This window comes from Mastigoproctus giganteus, chromosome 5 (assembly GCF_048544385.1).
Source record: "Mastigoproctus giganteus isolate SK-2022 chromosome 5, ASM4854438v1, whole genome shotgun sequence".
NCBI classification, from domain to species: domain Eukaryota; kingdom Metazoa; phylum Arthropoda; class Arachnida; order Uropygi; family Thelyphonidae; genus Mastigoproctus; species Mastigoproctus giganteus.
The window spans coordinates 91,123,975-91,146,924 of record NC_143579.1 but is presented as its reverse complement, the minus strand read 5'-3'; the positions used below and the strand labels follow the sequence as shown (position 1 = coordinate 91,146,924).

The following is a 22,950-nucleotide window of genomic DNA, read 5'->3' as shown; positions in this document are numbered from 1 at the left end:
TCAGACCCCAGTCTCTGCGTGTAACTCTAGCGAATAGGCCGGAATATTTCCTGAATTTTACTCTGAAGTAACTAAGATGCAGTGTGAAGTTGAGGTGTCTATCGAGGATAATGCCAAGATATTTGACTTCTGTTTGGAGTTTAATGGTTGTTCCATTTATCTTGATCTGGGGAGGTCTCCTGGGATCAAGGGAGCCCTTGAGGAGTATTGAATGTGTTTTTTCCGGTGAGATGTTCAGTAGATTCCCATCCTTGCAGAACAGAAATGGCATGATTTGCATGTGTCTCCAGCTGTGTCCTGCTATTAGCCTGCAGCATCAGTATAAGATCATTGGCATATGCCTGCGTTCTTATATTAGGGATTTCCATATTGAGGAACTCATCCAGCACAAGAGTCCACAGAAGGGGCCCCAGAACTGATCCCTAGGGGGCAGCTTCTGTGGACCTGCCTGGAGAGAGTGGCAAAGGGAGTAATCCTTCTGTCAATGAAAGATATATGAAGTCTAAATATATTTTTTAACCTTATATTGTAAATACATACTTATACCAGTACGTAGTCACTATAACTGGATTAAATGTGAGCAGGGCAATCTAACGTTAGATTTTAAGTATATATCATTAAATTTGGTGGATCCACAACTGAATGAAATAACGTATCTACATACAGTAAACCCTCACCAATCTGGTTACAGTTAATCCGGATGTCGGATAATCTGGATTGAAATGTGAAAAATTCTGTTCACAGTTGAGTACTTTGAAAGACACGAGATTTAGGAAGGCAAATGAGCAAAACAGCAAGGAGACGTTTTCAGCACTTCCTTGTGCCAATGCATATGGAACTCATCAACTAAAGTCTGTTGTGGCCAGCAAGGCTAAGAACCCAATAGGCGATATGCGCATACAGTCTTTTAATGTACTTGGCATTAAAATACCATATGTGCATTTTGCCCGTTGTAGTAGACAACCTACAAATGCTTGATTCATACAAGAACTTATAAAGAATTAGTTCCATAATCACGTCGTACTCAAAGTCAAGAAGTACTAGAAAGAAGTGTTCAAAATTTCACATTACCAGATAAAAGCACTTCTAATCCTTGATAATGTCCCCATACATCCAGATATTTAAAATATGTCCAGTAAGGATGGTAAAATAAAGTGCTTGGCTTTGCTGCCCATGGACCAAGACATCATTATGGCCTGCAAGAGGTTCTACAAGTGCAAATTCCTTGATGAGGTGATTGTAGTGTTGGAAGACAGAATGGATGAAGATAACGACACAGATGAGAACAACTCCGGAAAATATCAAATCATACAATATCAAGTCCGCTGTCTTCAACTGGGCCAATGCATGGAGGGACACTTTAAAGGAAACTTTATTGAATGGCTAATTTAAAAAAAAAAAACTCTTGAAAAATACAGATGGTGATATTGACTTTAAGTGATTAGAGCCAGAGGACTTTCAGACTGTGTTGAGGGCAGCTGAACAGACAGAAGCAATGCAAGAAAACATCCAAGATTGGCCTGCACTGGAAGAAGGAGAGCTTAAATTTCAGCTTCTGACAGAGGAATAAATTGCTGTAGATATTAAAGATTCTGCTATAGAAGAAGAATCAGGCGATGAACTAGATGAACTACAAGAAGAAACTTCTTAGCTCCACAAGAGATGGCATCGATGCAGTAATCAATGATGTGGACTCTTCAACAAATCAAAAATTACAAAAGGTATTAAGAACAACTAAAAACTGTGAGGGAGATCCTAATTAAAGAACAGCAGCAGAGGTCCATTCAGACAAAATGTGACAGTTTCTTCAAACCTGCATTATTATGTTCAAAAACAAGTACAACTTCTGAGTCTTCTATTGATGGATAAATGTGTTGTCTTTTTAGCTTTTAAATAAAGGCTCTACAGTGATATTTTTTATTTATTTTCATCAGCACTACCTATTATTAAATTAATATTTTTTTCATTAAATCATTTTATCATTAAATTTTTTCTAAGTTTTTTCATCTTTTACTTCACTAATCTGGACTATCGCTTAATTCGGATGACCTCCCCCCCCCCCAGTTAATTCAGATTAGCAGTGGTTTATTGTATATGAAAATTAACAAGCTTGACTGAAAGCAGGAAGAAAACAAAACGTCAGAAAACTGGAAGGCACATCTGATTATCAGAAAACTTCCAACAAATTGGTAGAGTTGACAGATATGGTTGTTCCTGAACCATATTAAGTTGAGTTTGTTTTCCAACAAGTAAACAGTAAACACTGAGTAACATTCCGGCTAGTATTTTCAATACATTATCTTATCATTTTAATTTTATGCAAGGCTGGTGTTAGCAGAAAGGCACGAGGAATAAATGAAAGAAAGCAAATTTATTATATTTATTTCTAATTTTTTCCAGAAAAAAAAAATATTCGTTGCTCAAATTAAACAAAAAACTTACTTTGGCTCTAGCATTTCAAGAGTGTCCAAAATAATCTGTTTTGGAATTCTGTCAAGGGGCCAAGAATTAGAGTCTATTACATTTAAAATGAAACTGAATACTCGAAAATGATAATCAAAATCCAATACACGATAAAAACCTAAAATAAAAGAAAAACATTCCATCTCATATCAAGTCATCTAATATAAAAAATCTGAAATTGAAGCATGTTTTTATGAAAGCCATATACAAAGTATGACCATAACAAAACAAGAGTAATTTTATAAACATGATATCAGTGAATTCAGACATAATTTCCGTGAACGTAATTTCAAATTTCCCAGGTCGGCGCACTGACCTGCCGCTATTGTTTTGGTGGCATTGGTTGCAGCATCAGCTGTTGCTGTGAACTTGTAAACACTGGCAAGCCATTCCTACTTATTTTTCTGCATTTATTATTATAAGCTGCTCACATTTAGCCCCAAGCCATGGTTCCAATGTATAAAGGAAATGCTTCTCATGGTGTAAAATGCAAACACCGTATATTGTCCATAACAGATAAAGTTCAACTTCTGAAAAAACTCGACAGCGGTGTGTCTGTGAGAAGTTTAACTCTGCTTAGCTGTAAATTCCAGCAATTTCTCTCAGTTCCTCTTATTTTATTAATTCTCTTTTAGCCATTCCTTTTTAGATTTTTTTTTTTAATAACACACTTGTACAAACTTTCGGAAAAACACAACATAATATAATGGATAATACAGTGCGCTAACGAACTTGTTTTCACAAAATCTCTAACAATACTGACAAAGTTATTGCGACGTTTGAGAGTTTATTTTATCGCAATTAGTTTTACTGTAGTGCTCGCTACACGTGCAATAAACTAATCACAAACAACCTTCATATGTATGCCATAATAGTGTCACATGTATGTGGCCAACGTGGCTTCTCAAGAAACAAAGTAACCTACTGGGCCACATATATGCGACATAATAAAAACTCTTTTTTTTGATATTTTAAGCAAAAAAAGGACAACACTGACATTACAATATTAATTTTAGAATTACTAATCGAATTATTTGGCCCCCTGGGGAATTTTTTTCTTAAACTAGCTTGGCAGTCAATGTGTTAAAGGTAAGATGAGGTGTTTTTTTTTTTTTTTTGTTTGTTATTGGCGCATCAGCTTCTGTGGCCATAATGCACCTCCCAAAGTTTTTGCATTTTACTTTGATACAAGCCTGAAGCGGGATTCGAACCCACAACCTCTGGGTTGCCAGGCAGGCACTTTACCAACCTGGCTAGCATGGTCGGCAAGATGAGTTGTTTAGGTGTTCAGTAAACTGTATCTGCTAATCTAACCACCGGTGATCCGGCATACTCACTAATCCAGAACCCCACAGGTCCCAATGCTGCCTGATTAGTGACCGACGACCTGTACTTACTGCCTCAGCAGCCATACATATATTACATAATACTTGTGGAGATGGAGAAAAGTCTCAGGTTTCACAAAGGTTAAGAAATGTGTCCCTATCATTTAAAATTAATGAGTCAAATATAAAGAAAACAAAATATTCTTTCCTTGAGTGCAAAAGTTATTTCAAAGTTCATAGTGCTTTATATTACAAATTATTTTAGGACCATCACTATCCATCAACAATAATGGTTAGAGCATACTAGAATTTTGTGCAAACCGTACACTCTCAAATACAAAAACAGTACTTCAGCATAAACAGTACTACAGCATAAAGACAGCCATTAGTTCATGAAGGGGATCATAATAGAAAGTATAATTGACTATATCATTAGTCAATTATACTTTCTAATTATAGTCAATTATATCAAAAGGAGCTTAACTGTAAGACAATCAATTTAAATAAGAATCCATGAAAATGCAAATAACCGTGAGTAACAGATCCCTCTCACGAAAGTCGTATATATAGTAAACCTCATTAGTTCATATTAGGGCTTACAATACCGGGATCCCGGTCATTTTTTTCCGGTATTGAAATACCAGTATTGATACAAAAAATATCGGTTTTTCGATACTAATTTAAAAAAAATAATTGTGACAAATTACTAAAAATTATAGAAATCTTATAATACCATTAAGTATTAGACTAAAACATTACCATTATTAGCATTAGTAGAGGCATATGATGCAAGAAAGCAAGCTTATGCAGCATCAGGCAAAAAAAAAAAAAACACTTCCACTTCACCCCTCCGTTCGTTCGAAATACCTGTCCAGCTGAGCCTTAAATTTATTTAGGCTATCAAATTCCACAACAAGGAATGGAAGTCTGTTCCACCAACCAACTACCTGCTGGTTAAAGCCAAATTTCTGCACGTCTATCCTACATCTGTCTTTCCTCAATTTGAATTTATGCCCTCTCAGGTGATTTTTCTGAGCTAGAGGAAGAATCCCATCAGCATTGAGCATGCTCAAACCATTCAAGGCTTTATACACCTCTATCAGATCACATCGCTGGTGCCTAGTCTCCAGACACTGTAATTTGCAAAACTTAAGCCTTTCTTCGTAACAGCACCCCTTTGTTCCATTCACTAATCTTGTTGCCCTTCTCTGTACTCGTTCCAGCAGCTCTACATCCTTCTTGAAATGAGGCCTCCAGACCTGTATACAGTACTCAAGGTGTGGCCTGACTATTGCCTTATAGAAGGGGATAATCACCTGCTTATACCTGCTAGAAAAATTCCTGTATATCATTGATAAGACACCATGAGCTACTCTTGCAGCCCGTCTGTAATGCTCAGAGAACTTCATATCTGCCTGTACAATTACCCCCAGGTCCTTTTCATTCTCTACCATAGTCAGTGTAGTACCACAGAGTTGATACGTCACTCTGGGGTTGCTGTTTCCCATATGTAGTATATTACATTTGTCAATGTTAAACTTCATTTGCCACCTCTCAGCCCATCTGCTCAACCTTTCCGGATCCTGTTGCAGCAGCATAGTGTCAGTAGTGTCCTTGACAACCCTGCCAACCTTTGTATCATCTGTAAACTTGGACATTAAGCTTGATATACCATCATCAATATCATTTATAAATACAGAAAACAATAATGGACCAACACTTAACCCTGAGAGACTCCACTAATAACATTAGTCCACGATGAGCAGTGTCCATTGATTACCACTCTCTGTCTTCTCCACCTCAACCACTCCTTTATCCATAGCAGCAATTTTCCTCCACTGCACACTACTCCAATTTGTGCAGCAGTCTTCCATGTGCAACATTATCAAAAGCCTTTCTAAGATCCAAGTATATAATATCAAATTTATTTCCTGCATCCAGTTCTTTTGTGACTGCATCACAGTATCCAATCAAATTGGTCAGGCAAGACTTCCCCTTAACAAACCCATGCTGTGTACGAGCTATAACCGAAGTCTTGTCTAGATGATCCTGCAGTGCTTCTTTAACCAGTGCCTCCATTAATTTTCCTGGAACAGAAGTTTTATATCATTAGCACATAGGTTGTGTTAGCTACCCTAACACAACCTATGTGTTTACTTGTCACAGGTCTATAATTACTTGTGTCGGCCTTTGATCCTCCTTTGTGAATTGGGGTCACATTGGCACATCTCCAGTCTGTGGGTACTTCCCCTGAGTCCAAGGAAGCTCTCATAATTATGGCTAAGGGTTTGCTTACTTCCTTTGCTGCCTCCTTTAATATAACTGGATAGATCCCATCCACCCCAGGTGCTTCACTTTACTCTCAGTTAATACAAGATTATCTAGCTTACTACCAGAGTTGAATACACCGCTGGCATTCCCCTCCCTGAATAACTCCTCACGTGTGAATGTCAATGCAAAATATTCATTGTTTTTTAGCTACCTGAGCAGGATCATCAACAGTTGAACCATTGATATCAAGTGGACCAATCTGATTCATCCCCTTCCTTCTAGAGTTTACATAAGTAAAGAACTCTTTGCTGTTTTTTTTGCATCCCTTGCCAAAGATTTCTCATAATCTGCCTTTGCTTGCCTAACCTCCTTGGTAACTTGGTTTACAGATCAACTTGTATCTATCATAGGCTTCTGTGTCACGTATTAATTTATATGTATCCCATGCATTTTTCTTCTCTGTCATATGTCTCATTAGTTCATCTGACATCCATTTAGGTCTAAACCTTGAACAATATTTCTTAGTTGGTATGTAAAGCCTAGTAGCTACCAAGATAAGTTCTTTGAATGCTTCCCATTTTGAATTTGCTGTTGGTAACATTATCATCAGTTGGTTCCACTGTATAGAATTTAAATACTGTCCCAGACCATCGTAGTCGCCTTTACGAAGCAGTAACCCTTCCCTTTACCCTTGATAGTAGTTACCTCTTTGAGTAAATCCCACTTCAGCACACTGTGATCACTACCACCTAGTGGTTCCTTTTTCTGCAGATTCTTAATGCATGAACAATCACTACTAATAATCAAATCAAGAGTATTAGTCCCTCTAGTTGCCTCCCGAACATGCTGATGCAGAAAAAAATCATCCAATAAATCCACAAAAGCCTTGCTATTGTGTGAGTGACCAGCCCACAAATTCCAGTCAATATCTGGGAAATTAAAATCCCCCATTATAAGACTCTCTGATGTACTGGCCCGCTCTATTTCCCTGTACAGTTTCTTATTATACTCATCAGAGTCATTAGGCCTATAGCACACTCCTACTCTCAATTTTGATCTCCCAATGCTTATGTCACACCAAACTGACTCGACACTGCACTGACCAGCGATGTCGACTGGCTTCACTTCCTTGGATTTTGTGTGTTTCTTAACTAATAGTATAACCCCTCCTCCCTTCCTTTCTTGTCTATCCTTCCTGTACACATTGTACTCCCCAAATTCCAGTTCTGAATTCCTTATATCTGTGTGACACCATGTCTCTGATATCCCAACAATATCTACCTTTGATGCTTTGGGCAATACCTCAAATTCATCAAATTGATTTACCAAACTCCTAGCATTGGTGTACACGCAAGTATACATGCACCTGTTTCTATTCTTAGCTACCCTAACACAACCTATGTGTTTACTTGTACCGCAATGACTCCAAGCAGTCTCTGAATTATCCTGCATCTTGTTTTTCAGGTTTATGCTCATTCCAATAGAAGCAGTGCAAGAATCACTTTCACCTCTTCCAGTGGCTACTGTTAATCTATTAGTCTTTGTATCCCCCCAAGCTAGCAGTTTTCCGACCCACCTAATGCTGCCTCGATAACATCAGCAAATATTCTTGCACCCTTTCTATTTAAGTGTATCCCATCCCTGTAGAAGCAGTCTCTCCTGTTAACAAGTACAGTCCAGGCTGAAAAAAATTCTACCCCTTGAGTCTTGCACAATCTTTCCAGGGCTGAATTGATCGACAAGGCTCTCATCATGTACTCCCTCCTATCGTGTCTGGGCAGAATTGCAGACACTTTCAAATTCAACCCTAATTCACGGCTTTTTTTCAACAGTACCTGTACTTGTTATGTAATTCTGCCAATCTCTTACTCTTGATATCATTAGTGCCAACGTGTACAACTATATCACCTTTTGTGCCCTTAAATATGGAATAGCAAGTGCTTAAAAAACGGTACTCACCTTTGAATAAATCTGCAATAGTTTTTTAAAAGGATGGTAATTAAATCATTTAGGTGGGGAGGTAGAGTAAAGGAATTAAGGAGGGTGTTAAGGGTGATTTAACGGAATTTTAAAATGGGCTCAAGGAAGTAGAAGTGCATATCTCCAATCCTAGGTTGCCATTAAAAAAGGAAGAAATCATTTAGAGTGAATTAAAAATGGATAATATAGTATGACGGAGCCAATAGTGGTTATGAAGGACTTTCGTTGGTTATAACGTCTTCAGTTGGCAAATTGGGCGGGAAGTAAACACGTGCTGTATTTTAAAGATTGTCTGTGCTTCCCACGATGCTCTTTTGGACATGTGGGAATGTCAACCACGAGAGGTTCCAAGCCAGGGAAAGGTTGAAGGGAAGTTTCATGTTTATGATGTTGAGGTTAGAATGGTGCCAGAACCATTCGATAATAAATGCTTCATAGTGAAGAATTTTGTGGCTGGATCTGAGTTTAATAATGGTAATAGCGGAATCAACTAGGGGGGGGGTGTGGTTGTGGGTATGAGCATGTATTGTAAGTTCTGTACTGGATTGGTCTGCTCTAAAACTGTTTTGGTGGTAGTATGCGCGGGTGTTGGAGGTTTTAGTAGAACCGAATTTTGTGGTGGTGCTGCCGATGTAGCAGGCATCACAGTTGGGCTGGCATTTAATAAGATATATCATAAATTAAAAATACCGAAATACCGGTATTAAGATTTTGACCGGTATTGATACATCTTATTAAATGAGAGCCCAACTGTGGTACCTGCTACATCGGCAGCACCACCACAAAATTCAGTATTAAGATTTTGACCAGTATTGTAAGCCCTAGTTCACACTTCTATAATTTGAACTGCTTTATTTTTCATCTAGGTAGGGTGACAATTATAAATGTCTGAGAACTTATGAAAAATGCCCAAAACTTTGATTAACAGAGTGCCAGAGACATGAAATTCACAAGTAAACAATCCTTATTTTTTGATGTTTCTTAATTTGTCACAACTAACGTTGAAATCAATCATCATCATGATCAACATAACTGAGAATGGTGATGCAAGCACTAAAAAATTTGGGGTTAATGAAATAATATTGGATATATTGTTTTTCAATTCTTTCAGTGTATGATTATTGCAGTCTTTGATATAGCCCCACAAAGAAGTATAATAGTATCAAATCTGGCAGTGGCCATACTGCTTTTGAAATTAATCTATCAACAGACGAGTGTTAATTCAGCCATAGATGTATATGCAGTGCAGTGTAGCCTGTTGCAATATCTTACTGAAACTACCCTTTAACTATCTCCTAGGTGAGGTGTTCTAGGAATTTTGGACTACGTCAATGTATCATATCACTGAGAGATTACTGTTTCTGTGAAAAAAAAAAAAAAAAAAAAGATGGGCCAACAACAATCCTGCATTGGGGCAATGCACACGTTCCAATCTTCACAGGTTGTAAGGGAGTCTCATGTGTTTCTAATAATCATTTTGAGAGCTTACATACCCAGCAAAATGAAACCAGACTCCATTATAAAACAAAGTCTGGTGAAGAATGTCTACATCCACTTTTTTCAGTAATTATTCACAGTAACAGCTTCATTTTTCAGTCTTATGGCAAAAATTGCTGTATGACATTCCCTTTTGCTCTACAGGCCTCTGTAGTGACATATGTGGAACAGACTATCTCTAACCTGCACTAAAGATTTCTCTATTACACAGTAAATTGGCAAATGTTTTGGTTTGGTTTGGTTTGGTTTTTATGGCACTTGGGCGACTAAGGCCATGATGTGCCAAGTCCAGTATTTAAATAAGACACAGGTTAAATAAACACAGGTGATATAACAATATGTAGAAATGGTTAAAAGGCAAGCAAATTTAAATAAATAGGCAATGGGTTAAAAAGTTTTTATAAAAATGATGGGGAGGTAACCCCTTAGACTGAGTTTGTAAAGGTCTCTTAAAATACCAAATTTTGTTGTATGCTTTCTCCGTGTCAAAAAATAGGGACACCAGGTGTTCTCTTTTTAGGGGGAGAGAAGGTCATTTGATTCCAAGTACCATAAAAGACGAGCATTGACCATTCTCTCCAAAATTTTGCACAGACAGCTAGTCAGAGCAATTGATCTAACTTTTTGGAAATTTTGGTTCAGATTGGCAAAAGCAAGAATAGTTGCCTTGCGCCAGTTTTCCGGAACTGCTCTTCACGGAGGGTTCTATTGTATAAGAAGAGCAGCTGGTCCAAGGATTGTGGTGGGAGATGTTTAATCATGGCATAATGGATGTCATCTGGTTCAGCAGCACTAGCCTTCACAAGGGCAAGAGCTGTTTTCAGCTCTTCGATGGTGAATGGTCCATTGTATGGGTAAACACCCTTGGATGTAAAAGTGAAGGTTTTTTTCAGCTTTACGTTTAAGGACCAGGAACTCTGGGGAATAGGATGACACTGCTGAGATGTTAAAAAAGCCTTCTTAAGAGCACTGGCTATTGCAGTTGGGTCTACAATTGTGTATCCATTATATTGCAGGACCGAAGAGGGGTTTTCCCTTAATTTTCCAGATTTTTCCCCCGACAACCTTAGAGCAGGTCACCCACGTAACAGAAGATGTAAAACAGATCCAAGACTCCCTTTGACTCTGTTGCCAGTTAAGATGCGCATTAGCTCATGCTCATTTAAAAGCTATAAGATTAGTTGTAGTGGGATATCGCCGGAAACCCCCCCCCACCCCCAGGCTTTGTTTTGTACCTTTTTTGCTGCTGTGCTTTGAATTCCACTATGGTTTGGGAAATGGTGGAAACCGGGAAGATGTTTTTGGTTGATTGGTTGGTTGATTGGGGATTTATTTGGTGCATCAGCATCTATGGCCATAGTGTGCCAGATGTTTTTGGAATGGCAATTGCAGCAGCATGGATGATACTTTCTGTGATGTACGTAACTGCATTATTGATAGGCTCCTGACTGACTGTGCTGATGTCAAAATTTTCCAGATGCTGAAAGGCATTCTAATCAGCCTGATCAATCTTCCATCGTGATAACCTAAAAGGAAGACAAGGTCTCCCACTATGTAAGCAGGTTATCATATGGAAGTGATCGCTTCCATACAGGTTTCCTTCTACCTCCCAGGTAAGTGAAGGGAGGAGAGAAGGGGAGAAGATAGAAACATCAATGGCAGAAAACGTATGTAGAAGAAAGTATTAGTTCTCACATTCAGAAGGGAGAGGTCATTGTCCATGAGCATATGCTCTATGATTTGTCCCCTTCCACTGATGTTAACACTATCCCACAGGGTGTTATGTCCACTGAAATCCCCAAGAATTAGGATAGGGGAAAGCAGCTGCACAATGAGATCATCAAGGTCTCTCTGGGAGATGTCAACAACAGGTGGCAAATAAATCGAACACACTGTTACTAAAAACCCAACCATAAGGCGAATTGCTACCCCTTCTAAGTTAGTGGAAAGCAGCACAGGTTGAAAGGGGGTCTGGTTGCCCACAAAGACTGCAACTCCTCCACGGGCAGGTCCATCCCTCGTTCTTTCCATGGGTTGCAGCACATGCTAAACCTGCCAGATTCCACTGACGTTAGCCTGGAACCTGGGCTGTGGGCGTTGGATCCCAGTGATGGTAATCTGGAGGACCAGCAGCATCACTGGGAGATCCCCCTCACCACGTACAGGAGCCCACATCAAGGGGTCTGCAAATGTGATTGATTATATAAATGATAACTATTTAATAGTATTGTTCACCATATAGTGCAAGAAAGCCACAGGATTTTGCACCACTGGCTAAAAAAAAAAAAAAAAACCAAGGAGATAATAAAATACAAATTATATGCTTCCCTTCTCACACAGCATTAGCATTAGTAGAGGCTTTTGATGCAAGAAAGCAAGCTTATGCAGCATCAGCCAAAAAAAAACACTTCAATTTCACCCCTCTGTTCGTACAAAATACCTGTCCAGCTGAGCCTTAAACTAATTTAGGCTATCAACTTCCACGACAAGGGATGGAAGTCTGTTCCACCAACCAACCACCCGCTGGCTAAAGGCAAATTTCCGCACGTCTATCCTACATCTGTCTTTCCTCAATTTGAATTTATGCCCTCTCAGGTGATTATTCTGAGCGAGAGGAAGAATCCCATCAGCATTGAGCATGCTCAAACCATTCAAGGCTTTATACACCTCTATCAGATCACCTCGCTGGTGCCTAGTCTCCAGACACTGTAATTTGCAAAACTTAAGCCTTTCTTCGTAACAGCACCCCTTTGTTCCATTCACTAATCTTGTTGCCCTTCTCTGTACTCGTTCCAGCAGCTCTACATCCTTCTTGAAATGAGGCCTCCAGACCTGTATACAGTACTCTAGGTGTGGCCTGACCATTGCCTTATACAAGGGAATAATCACCTCCTTATCCCTGCTAGAAAAATTCCTATATATCATTGACAATACACCATGAGCTACTCTTGCAGCCCGTCTGCACTGTTCAGAGAACTTCATATCTGCCTGCACAACCACCCCCAGGTCCCTTTCATTCTCTACCACTGTCAGTGTAGTACCACAGAGTTGATACATTGCTCTGGGGTTGCTGTTTCCCATGTGTAGTACTTTACATTTGTCAATGTTAAACTTCATTTGCCACCTCTCAGCCCATCTGCTCAACCTTTCCAGATCCTGTTGCAGCAGTGTAGTGTCAGTAGTGTCCTTGACAACCCTGCCTACCTTTGTATCATCTGCAAACTTCAACATTAAGCTTGATATACCCTCATCAATATCATTTATGAATACAGAAAACAATAATGGACCCAACACTGAGCCCTGAGGGACTCCACTAATAACATTAGTCCACGACAAGCAGTATCCATTGATTACCACTCTCTGTCTTCTCCCCCTCAGCCACCCCTTTATCCACAGCAGCAATTTGCCTCCAATGCCACACTGCTCCAATTTGTGCAGCAGTTTTCCATGTGCAACAATATCAAAAGCCTTTCTAAGATCCAAGTATATAATATCAAAGTTATTCCCTGCATCCAGTTCCTTTGTGACTTCATCATAGTATCCAATCAAATTGGTCAGGCAAGACTTCCCCTTAACAAAACCATGCTGTGTCCAAGCTATAGCTGAAGTCTTGTCTAAATGATCCTGCAGTGCTTCTTTAACCAGTGCCTCCATTAATTTTCCTGGAACAGAAGTTAAACTCACAGGTCTATAATTACTTGTGTCAGCCTTTGATCCTCCTTTGTGAATTGGAGTGACATTTGCACATCTCCAGTCTGTGGGCACCTCCTCTGAGTCCAAGAAAGCTCTCATAATTATGGCTAAGGGTTTGCTTACTTCCTTTGCTGCCTCCTTTAATATAACTGGATAGATCCCATCCACCCCAGGTGCCTTTCTTGTGTTTATCTTCAACAATTTCTCCTCCACTTTACTCTCAGTTATTACAAGATTCTCTAGCTTACTGCTAGAGTTGAATACACCTCTGGCTTTCCCCTCGCTAAATAACTCCTCATGTGTGAATGTCGATGCAAAATATTCATTTAGTTTGTTAGCTACCTGAGCAGGATCATCATCAGTTGACCCATCGATATCAAGTGGACCAATCTGATTCATCCTCTTCCTTCTAGAGTTTACATAAGTAAAGAACTCTTTGCTGTTTTTCTTTGCATCCCTTGCCAAAGATTTCTCGTAATCTGCCTTCGCCTGCCTAACCTCCTTTGTAACTTGGTTACAGATCAACTTGTATCTATCATAGGCTTCTGTGTCATGTGTTAATTTGTATGTATCCCATGCATGTTTCTTCTCTGCCATATGCCTCATCAGTTCATCTGACATGCATTTAGGCCTAAACCTTGAACAATATTTCTTAGTTGGTATGTAAAGCCTAGTAGCTTCCAAGATAAGTTCTTTGAATGCTTCCTATTTTGCATTTGCTGTTGGTAACATCATCAGTTGGTCCCACTGTATAGAATTTAAATACTGTCTCAGTCCATCGTAGTCACCTTTACAAAAGCAATAACCCTTCCCTTTATCCCTAATGGTAGTTACCTCTTTGAGTAAATCCCACTTCACAACACTGTGATCACTGCCACCTAGTGGTTCATTTATCTGCAGATTCTTAATGCATGAAGAATCACTGCTGATAATCAAATCAAGAGTATTCTTCCCTCTAGTTGCCTCCTGAACATGCTGATGTAGAAAACAATCATCCAATAAATCCACATGATTTGATTTGATTTGGTAGTTGTTGGTGCATCGGCTTCTGTGGCCATATTGCACCTCCCAAGGTTTTTGCAGTACTTTGATCCAAGCCCGAGGCAGGAATCGAACCCGCGACCTTTGGGTTGCCGGGCAGGTACTTTACCCACTCGGCTAGCCCGGTCGGCGCCAATAAATCCACAAAATCCTTGCTAGTGTGTGTGTGACTAGCCCCCAAATTCCAGGCAATATCTGGGAAATTAAAATCTCCCATTATAAGACTCTCTGATTTACTGGCCCACTCTATTTCCCTGTACAGTATCTTATTATACTCATCAGAGTCATTAGGTCTATAGCACACTCCTACTCTCAATTTTGATCTCCCAATGCTTATGTCACACCAAACTGACTAGACACTGCACTGTCCAGCGATGTCCTCTGGCTTCACTTCCTTGGATTTTATGTATTTCTTAACTAATAGCATAACTCCTCCTCCCTTCCTATCCAGTCTATCCTTTCTGTAGACGTTGTACTCCCCAAATTCCAGTTCTGCATTCCTTATATCTGTGTGACACCAAGTCTCTGATATCCCAACAATATCTGTCTTTGATGTTTTGAGCAATACCTCAAATTAATCAAATTTATTTACTAAACTCCTAGCATTGGTGTACACGCAAGTATACATGCACCTATTTCTATTCTTAGCTACCCTAACACAACCCATGTGTTTACTTGTACCGCAATGACTCCCGGCAGTCTCTGAAATATCCTGCATCTTGTTTTTCAGGCTTCTGCTCATTCCAATAGAATTCACAGGTACCTATACTGTTGAATTCTGAATTTATTCAAACTGTCAGCCTCAACTACCAGCAAGGGCAACTTGTTCCAACAATCAACAACTAGCTGGCTAAAAGAAAACCTATCTCCTACAATCTAATCTAAACCTCAACCCCTGTAATTTGAATTTATGACCCTTAGTTCTGGAATTCTTTATAACAATGAGAATTCCACCTTCATTCATTTTACTAATCCCTTTCAGAGTCTTATAAACCTCAATCAGGTCACCTCTCAGCTGCTTGGTTGCCAAGCCCGAGCAGATAGAAAGAGGCATTAGCTAAAATACTAATAAAAAGTCCATATAAGGATGTTACAGAGCCTGGCTCATACAGACCCATATCATTATTGCCAATTATTGGCAAATTATTTGAAATATTAATAATTAAGCATATTATGGTTCAATATGGAGAAAAGTTTATATTCCACGAGACAATTTGGTTTCTGGAAAGGAAGGTCCTCTGAAGATTCCTCTTTCAACCCATGAACGGTACTAAGTACTATAGGTTTTGATACCTTTCGTGTTTGGGGTTTTCATAAAAAAAAAAAAAAAAAAAAGCTCCATAGCCCACGTAATAGTCTTACTGCCAATCTCCCAGATCCCTTAATTCCTCCACTGTATTTCATTGTGTAAGAACTTGCATTTAGTGGCATTAAAACATAGCTGCCACTTCTCTGAGCAACTTTGAAGTACGTTCAAGTCAAAGGAGTGCTGCTTGGAACTGATCATTAATGACTCTGCCAATCTTTACATCTGCAAATTTTGACATCACACCTTAATCCCTTTGTCAATGTCATCTATGAAAATGAAAAACAACAGTGGTCCAAGAACTGATCCTTGAGTTACCCCACTCCTGGCATTACACCAATCTGAAGAATATCCATTAATCACAACCCTCTACTCTCTACCCAGCCCTGCAGCCACCCAGCAATCCATCTTAGAACCTTACCAGTAATCCCAACATATTCCAGCTTATAAACTAACCTCTCAAGAGGGACAGAGTCAATGCTTTGCTAAAATCCAAATAAACTATGTCAAAATTGTTCCCTAAATCCAGCTCATGAGTAACCATGAAAATAGCCTACTAAGTTAGTTAAACATGATTCACCCTTAACAAAGCCCATTTAACATAGCCTATCACATTCTGAAGAACACACAACATGTGTTCTTCAGAATGTGATATCTATCTAAATGTCTCTGGATTGCACTCTTGATCATTGCCTCTAAGATTTTTCTACCACTGAAGTCAGACTAACCAGTCTGTACTTACCAACTTCACTCTTAGAACCACTTTAATGTACTGGCACTTTTCCAATCCAAGGGAATCTCTCCTGAGTCCAAAGATGCTCTCATAATTGACCTCAATGGTTCAATACACTCCTTTGCACTCTCCCTCAAAACAATAAGGTATATGCCATTAACTCTGGAAGTATTACTTTCCTTTATGCTCAAGTTTTTTCAATAAACAGTCATTTGTAATTACGACATCACTATAATTTCATATGGCTCAGCCTCTTCAAATCATGCAGGGTCTTTCGTCAGTAAAGATTGATGCAAAGTACCTATTCAATTCATCTGAAACATCAGCTGGGTTATCTAACACTTACCTACATGCAGTGCACAAGGAACTGATCTGATTAGCTTTCTTCTTTGTTGTATTCACATGAAAAATTCCTTGTCCCCATTCTTTGCTCTCTTAGGCAATGCTTTCTCATATGCAGCCTTGGCCTTCCTGACCTTATTTGTGGTACTATTATAGATCAACTTGCACCTGTTGTACGCTTCAGTACTTTTCATCGATCTTTAACTGTCCAATGGGACTTTTTCTGCATGATTTGATCCTCCAGCTCCGCAGTCATCCATTTTGGCATCCTTCTGCAATATTTTCTCAAAGATATATATATACTTTTGTGATTTTTGCTTTAAAAGTAAAAATCATAATTCAAATGTATTTGGCATTCCTCAGCAATCAGCCCAATTCACAGATGCCATATAAAGATTTAAACTGTCAAAGTTCCCTCTTCTGAACTTAAAACCCGTGCCTTTAACTACTGTAACATCTTTCTTCATTTTTCAACTAATGGTTGCATAATCTTCCCGACAACAGTTCCTGTAGTTTAAGCTCTGTGATGTATCTGATTTTTTAGTACTGATGAGGTTAGGAATATTCTCACCCCCAGTACTTCCTCTAACATGCTGGTACAAATAATGATCATCTAGTTTATTTAAAAAGGTTTTTCCCCAATATGAGTTTCCCTCCGACTTAATTAAATCAATATCGGGCATATTAAAATCAGCCATAATAAGACATTCAAGCTTACTTCCCCATTCCATGTGCATTTAAAGACTCATTATATTCTGCACAATCTTCTCACACCACAGATTTTTTACTGGCAGACAACTTCAGACTCAGAAAAAGCTCTTTTCACGCTCAGGCTGCTTTTGACAAGGAGTATGACACCTCCACCTCTTCTATCTTTCCTAAATATGTTATGCATACCATAGTGGAACTTGTCATCAACAATTTCCGGGTGACACCACATTTCTGTTAGCCCTATTATATCAGCATTAGTTGTCCTAACCGGGAGTTCAAATTCAGTCATTTTATTGAAAACACCCGTGACATTAGTATAGACACAGTTGAGACCAAGTAATCTTCTATAGTTTACTATCCTGACACACCCCTTGACGTTATATTTAGGTTTGTATCCCAAGCTTTATCTTCCCCCTCATTTGAAACATTGCCACCCTCAGAACATCTTATCAATACCGGCTGTTGTGGATGAGTGCAAGCATTACTTTGACTCATATCATCACATAAATGTGGATCTAAATTACCCTTCTCTCCCTAACTAGCAGTTTCCCCGAACCCTTAGGGTATTCTCAATGATATGGCAAAAATCTTTGCACTACCTTTGTTCAAATGAATACCATCTCTACAAAATAGATTCCTTATACCTATAAATGCAGGTCATGCTGATAAAAAAAAATTTCCCCATGGAGCCTTGCAGATTTCCTCAAGTTACGAGTTAATCCACAAGGCAATATGTTACTCACCTTGTGGCAAATTCCATGGAAATGGGTAGCAGAACACAAACAGATGTCCTGGTCATTTCTAACTTTTTTAAATATGTTTGGCATAAAATCTTCCATCTTGTGGTGTTATTTTGTTTTTGCATTAACCACTTTCCTCATGGAATATTCTCTTTCACCCATTGTTTTTCAACTGTATGAGAGGCAGTAAAAAATAATTTGTACCTTTAACTTGTAGCATTGTTTCAACTTGTTACAACATGTCCAGTGACTTAACTAGATATAGTAATACACAAATCACCCAGTTTGAATTAGCTCAGTTGAACAGGTGCTTTGCATGTTTTGTCCATTTTAAATTGAATGATTTTATGGAGCAGCAAATTTGCCTGAAATTTTTTTTCACATCAGTGAAAATACAAGAAAATTACATCTTAATGTTAATGACCTGCTCCATCAAATGCCTGTCCAGAGTTTCCTGTGTTGATGAGAAGGAAAAGAAAACGAAAGAATCAAGTCTAGATCTGTAGCATAATTTTGTATGAAAGACTAGATCTGTAGCATAATTTTGTATATCGTATTCATGGTATACAATTATCCTTTAAACAGTGATAATGCTTAATTCCATATCATAAATATACAGAATTATAGCACAGTACAGTTACTATGAAATAGGTTCCACATAGCCAGATAATATTGCTCAAAATCCAATGACATTCAAAATCTCCTCGGATGCTGTCATCAATTCAGAATCTGAACATAACTAAAAATTTTTTTTTACTCTGTGCAGTCACAAAATTAATACTGAAACTAAGTTAGTAATAGTATTAGTTTTGTGGATTATTAATTTGACATCATACAGAGATTTTAGTCATTTGTTTTGACATTATAACAGAACCCAGAGAGGTTCCAAAACGTCATCAGATTTAGGACAAGATTATCTGGCTATTTGAAATTCATTTTGCAGTAGTTCTGCAATAATTTGGAAGTTAAAACTGTGTGTGTTAAAAGGTTCATATTGAGCATGCCAGTCATTATCAGCCATTTTCAATCCACTGCAGGATGAAGGCCTCTCCAGCAACTTTCCAGTTCCTTCTGTTTTGTGCAATGGCCATCCATTTACTACCCATGAATTGCTGAATCCTATTAGTCCATCTCCATTGTTGTCTTCCAGTTTTCTTTTAGCTCCTATTGGGTACCATTCTGTTATTTTCTTTGTCCATCTCTCATCGTGTTTTTGAGCTATGTTTCTTACCCAAGTCCATTTCAGTTCTTTAGTTTTGATAAAAATTCCTTTACTTGTGTTTGCTGCCTAATCTGTGTGGTTCTCTTCTCATTGTGGTGGACATGGACTTCTGAACATCTTATCAATACCAGCTGTTGTGGCAACCTAAAGGATTCATGAGGTAAGTGCAAGCATTACTTTGACCCATATCATCATATAAATATGGATCTAAATTACCCTTCTCCACTAATTAGCAGTTTCCCTCAATGATACTGGCAAAAATCTTTGCACCACCTTTGTTCAAATGAATACCATCTCTACAAAATAGATTCCTTCTACCCCGGTGTTTCCCAACCTTTTTTTTACCATGCCCCACCTAAGTCTTTCTAAAATTCTAATGCCCCCTATGTAATGTTGGGAAACACTGATATACATATTTTTTATCTTCAAAAATTGAATTATTCCCTAAATGAAGCCTAATTACAACTTGTTCAGAACACAAGACTTAGGTTTTAGGAAGAAATCATTAGAAATTATTAAGAAAAAAACAGTAAGTAAATTTTCAAAACATATAATAGACAACTAAAATTCAAGTACAAAATAATTTATATGAAAGATTTTTCTATAATATTTTAATTGTTAGTAATGATTATTTAATTATTTAATAATTTCAACATTCCATGTAAAGTCACTTCTAGATGAGTGCACTAAATTTAGTGAGACCCTTGTGCTTGATGCTTGCTGCAGAGAGATTTTATATTGGGCTCCAATTTAGTCAGCTTCAGTCTCAAGTCTCCCTGTTTTGTGATATCCATTTGATTTCTTTTCTTTAGTAACAAATCATTTATGGCACTAAATCCACATTCAGCTAAATATGAAGAATGGTAACAATAGCTCTCTTGCAAAGTAGGTTGAATTTGGGTATTTAATTTCTGTTTCATCACAAAGCCATACCATCGCTCCTTTTATATTGAATAAAGTTTTAACTGACTCCTTTTATATTGAATAAAGTTTTAACTGACTCATCATTTTGCATTTCTGAGAGTTCTTGGCACTGCATTGATACATCAGACAAATCCACTAACATTGGTTGCATCATCCAGGTTGGAAAATCAATTTGTTTTAAATCAGAAAACCTTTCTTTTAAATCAGTGGACAGAATTTTCAGATGATCAACAATAACAAGTACAGTGGTATCAGTCACTTCACATTTTTGCAGCCAACGAAACTGTTCAAAATTTTTGTTACAAATATATTTTTGACATAATTCAATAAATGTAATAAAACCAAATATCTTCGCTTTTCCATCGACAAGAGTTTTATTTGTTCCTTGAAGTTGTTTATTTAATATATTTAGTTTTTCAAAGATATCGGCTAAATAACTCACAAATGCTTTACCGTCGACCCTTAACAGATGCTTCATTTCAGGTTTGTCACTTAAAAAGTCACTAATAGTATCAAATAGTTCCATAAATCTTTTCAAGCAGTTCCCTTTTGAGAGCCACCTTATTTCAGTGTGAAGTAAAAGTCTCACATGGTCTGCATTTTGCTCTTCACAAAAAAGCTTGAAGAGATGCTCACATTTGGCATTAGCTTTAATAGCATTGACACACTTTATAACTGATTTTAGTACTTCATTAAGAACAGGCGAAATATTTTTAGCTACCAAGTTTTCCCTATGAATAACACACAATGCACATGAAGCATTTCTGGATTCTCATCTTTCATCAATTTTAAGCAGCCATTTTTCTTGCCCATCATATTAGGAGCACCATCTGCAGCACAAGATGTTATATTTTTCATTGGTATATTATTGTCATCTAAGTAATTTTTTAGCTTATTATATATATCTTTGGAGGTAGTGGTGCTCTCTAATGATTTACAGAATAATATTTCTTCAGCAAAACTACCTTTATCAATACATCTTACCTAAGTTATCAGTACGGCTTCACTGTCTCTCAAAGTTGATTCATCCATTTGCACTGAGAATTTTCTTGTTTCAGCTTTCCAACAAGTTGTATTTCAATATCTTCACTCATTTCATCTATTCTTCTGCTAACAGTATCGTTATTGAGTGGCATAGCTTTCACGTCTTTGTCATCTTTTTCCAGAACTGTTTTAAGAAATGCTGATATTGATGGTTTGATTAAATTCTCTCCTATAGTATGATTTTTCCCAGATTTAGCAATGAGTAAAGAAATTTCATAACTAGCCTCAAGAGTACGATTGACAGTTGCAGTATGAGCAATAAACAGAGACTTTAATGTTGCTCCTTTTTCTAAATTCTTCTTTAAAGTTTGAAAGTAATTTAAATCTGAATTTACATGAGCATTATGTTTCGCCTTCAAATGCACCGCAAGACCTCGTTTCATTGATTCGTTGGTCAAGCATTGTTGGCATAAAAGACAAAAAGGTGACCTTTGATCATGGACAGCGGGTATGAAACCAAATTTTAAGTATTCCTCTGAATACTGACGAACTTTTTTTTTTACTTGCACTACTCATTTTACTGTGCAACTGAAAGAAATAAATATAAGATAAATCAAAAACTAAAAATAAACTATGCATTAAAGTTAATTTAATTTTATTTTAATATGTCAAAATTAATTATTAGTATGCTTTTTGAATTAATGAATCACACAAATTACTGAATTCAGGCTATTAAATCTGTGGTCTCTGTGCAAGCAGATAAGTCTAATTTGTCAAAAATGAGTTAAGTGCACTATAATAAAGTATTTATTATTTACTATTATGTGACATGCAGATATCTTTGCTGATGCTGTCGAGGCAGTGTTAGGTGGGTCGGAAAACTGCTAGTTGGGGGGGATACAAGGACTAATAGATTAACAGTAGCCACTGGCAGAGGTGGAAGTGATTCTTGCACTGCTTCTATTGAAATAAGCAGAAGCCTGAAAAACAAGACGCAGGATATTTCAGAGACTGCTGGGAGTCATTGCGGTACAAGTAAACACATGGGTTGTGTTAGGGTAGCTAAGAATAGAAACAGGTGCATGTATACCTGCGTGTACACCAATGCTAGGAGTTTGGTAAATAAATTTGATGAATTTGAGGTATTGCTCAAAACATCAAAGGCAGATATTGTTGGGATATCAGAGACGTGGTGTCACACAGATATAAGGAATGCGGAACTGGAATTTGGGGAATACAATGTGTATAGAAAGGACAAACAGGACAGGAGGGGAGGGGAGGAGAGGAGGGATTATGCTATTAGTTAAGAAACACATAAAATCCAAGGAAGTGAAGCCAGTCGACATCGATGGACAGGGCAGTGTCGAGTCAGTTTGGTGTGACATAAGCATTGGGAGATCAAAATTGAGAGGAGTGTGTTATAGGCCTAATGACTCTCATGAATATAATAAAAAACTGTACAGGGAAATAGAGTGGGCCAGTAAATCAAAGAGTCTTATAATGGGGGATTTTAATTTCCCAGATATTGACTGGAATTTGTGGGTTGGTCCCTCACACACTAGCAAGGCTTTTGTACATTAATTGGATGATTGTTTCTACACCAGCATGTTTGGGAGGCAACTAGAGGGATTAATACTCTTGATCTGATTATTAGTAGTGATTCTTCATGCATTAAGAATCTGCAGATAAAAGAACCACTAGGTGGTAGTGATCACAAT

At 37.9% G+C, this 22,950-nt stretch overlaps 1 protein-coding gene across 1 annotated transcript in view; it reads right to left on the bottom strand.

Moving 5' to 3' along the window:
• Positions 1-22,950, bottom strand: part of LOC150085555 (sister chromatid cohesion protein DCC1) — a 300,470-nt gene that overhangs the window by 123,691 nt on the left and 153,829 nt on the right. The window contains exon 6 of the mRNA XM_090373339.1: positions 2,443-2,581. Coding sequence (XP_090229465.1) covers positions 2,443-2,581 — 139 coding nt within the window. The remainder of the gene's footprint in view (positions 1-2,442; positions 2,582-22,950) is intronic.